Source organism: Saccopteryx bilineata, chromosome 4, assembly GCF_036850765.1.
Source record: "Saccopteryx bilineata isolate mSacBil1 chromosome 4, mSacBil1_pri_phased_curated, whole genome shotgun sequence".
Classification (NCBI taxonomy): Eukaryota; Metazoa; Chordata; class Mammalia; order Chiroptera; family Emballonuridae; genus Saccopteryx; species Saccopteryx bilineata.
Window position 1 is genome coordinate 291,809,470 of NC_089493.1, and position 2,008 is coordinate 291,811,477.

At 47.9% G+C, this 2,008-nt stretch overlaps 1 protein-coding gene across 1 annotated transcript; it reads right to left on the reverse strand.

Moving 5' to 3' along the window:
* Positions 1–1,063: 1,063 nt before the first annotated feature.
* LOC136334861 (bolA-like protein 2) lies at positions 1,064–1,422 on the reverse strand. The gene is given in 2 exon segments (XM_066275657.1): positions 1,064–1,264; positions 1,267–1,422. Coding segments are annotated over 2 exon segments (261 nt in total). The 5' UTR covers positions 1,360–1,422; the 3' UTR covers positions 1,064–1,096.
* Positions 1,423–2,008: the final 586 nt, after the last annotated feature.

Below are 2,008 nucleotides of genomic sequence, written 5' to 3' on the forward strand. Positions count from 1 at the left end.
TCCACTCCTCTCACCTAAAAAAAAAAAAAAAAAAAAAAAAAAGATTCACTGACGCCATGACCGGATAGCTCAGCTGGTCAGAGCATCGGCCTGAAGCACAGAGGTTGCCGGTTTGATCCCTGGTCGGGGCACATACAGGAGCAGATCAACCTTCTCTCTCTCTCTCTCTCTCTCTCTCTCTCTCTCACCTCCCTTTCAGTCTCTCTAAAATCAATAAATATAAATTTTTAAAAATCTCTGAAGCAAAATTCATGTTTGACAAAATTTTCATTCCAATCACATTTCCACTGACAAAGCTGTATGTTCCTCAGGCACAATGCAGCACCTCAGTTCTAGGGCAACGCGGGATGATGCAGATGTATCCAGGATCTACACTGAAGCACTCAGTACACAGGGTCTGACCAGCCCAGACTACGGACCCGCTGGGGGAGACAGAGATGATGAGAATATGAACGAGGGGTGTTGCCTTAAAACATTACCAAAGAGCAAGACTTTGGAAATACTCGCCTGACCAGGCGGTGGCGCAGTGGATAGAGCGTTGGACTGGGATGCAGAGGACCCAGATTTGAGACCCCAAGGTCGCCAGCTTGAGCGCAGGCTCATCTGGTTTGAGCAAGGCTCACCAGCTTGGACCCAAGGTCGCTGGCTCGAGCAAGGGGTTACTCGGTCTGCTGAAGGCCCGCGGTCAAGTCACATATGAGAAAGCAATCAATGAACAACTAAGGTGTCGCAACGAAAAACTGATGATTGATGTTTCTCATCTCTTTCCGTTCCTTTCTGTCTGTCCCTATCTATCCCTCTCTCTGACTCTGTCTCTGTAAAAAATAATAATAAAAAAACAACTTTGGAAATACTCTTGGAAATTCTGGTAGCTGCAGTTTTCCAGGTACCAAACCAAAGGTTCTGTATGCCCGAGTCCAGCTATTCCTCTCAGCTCATTACACAGGTGCGGAAACTGAGGTAAGAGGTTAGGTTGCCGGCCTTAGGCAGGTGGAACGGGCCAGGCTCAGTGCCAAACACTTCGCATTCACAGAGCATGTATTCTTTTTTTTTTTTTTCTGATTCATAATTTAATAGCTGTGCACGTCCTGGTCCCTTATTTCTGCTGTTCACCGACCCACTGCTCTGGGGTCAGGGTTTTCTGCTCAAAGGCATGAATACGCGGAAGCTCTTCTGTTAGGCACGCGTTCACCAGCCGGTGTCTCTGAAGCAGTGGCTTTCCCTCGAACTTGGCCGACACCACCAGGACTCGGAAGCTGGACGCGCGCAACGGTTGGGAGTCGTGTCCTCCACTTCCACGTGCTCTGCCTCCAGGTCCCGCTGCAGCTTCTCCTGGAGGTAGTCCGCGCTGAGTTTCATGGCGGCAGCCCAGCGGGGGCGGCAGCCCAGCAAGGGCGGCAGCCCAGCTCAGACACCGGTCACACTACTCCATAGCATGTATTCTTTACAACAACCCTGTGAGGTGCATATTATTACTCTAATTTGCAGGTTAAGAAACTGAGAAACCAAACAGTTAAGAAATGTGTTGAGGTTCAGACAACTAACAAGCGCTAGAGATGAGCTTCAAAATGAGGTTGGTCTAAGGGCCCAAGGCCAAGGGTAAGGATCTCTGGGAGAGTACCACAGTCTGACACTTAATTACTATGCTGTGTTTAGAGACACGCTTGTGTATAAATAATTCAAACAATAAAATACTTGCTAAAATGGAGGTTAGATTCAGCCTGAGGGAGTGTCCAGGAAGACTTCAGGGAACTAATGTCTAAAAAAGCTAACATGAATAGAGATTCTGTTCTGTCTGTTATACCTTACATCCAATCTATCTACAAATTCTGTTCTCGACCTTCAAAATAGCGCCAGCACCTGACACCAGATCTTGGCTTCTGAGTACCACTCTCCTGGAAAAGGAACTAGAGCTCCTTGGAAAATGGCTGATTGCAAGGCTGTGACAGGGAAAGTACAGATGACCCTGGGCCATCTCCTCGCATTAGAAAGGAAGGAAGCACTCAGA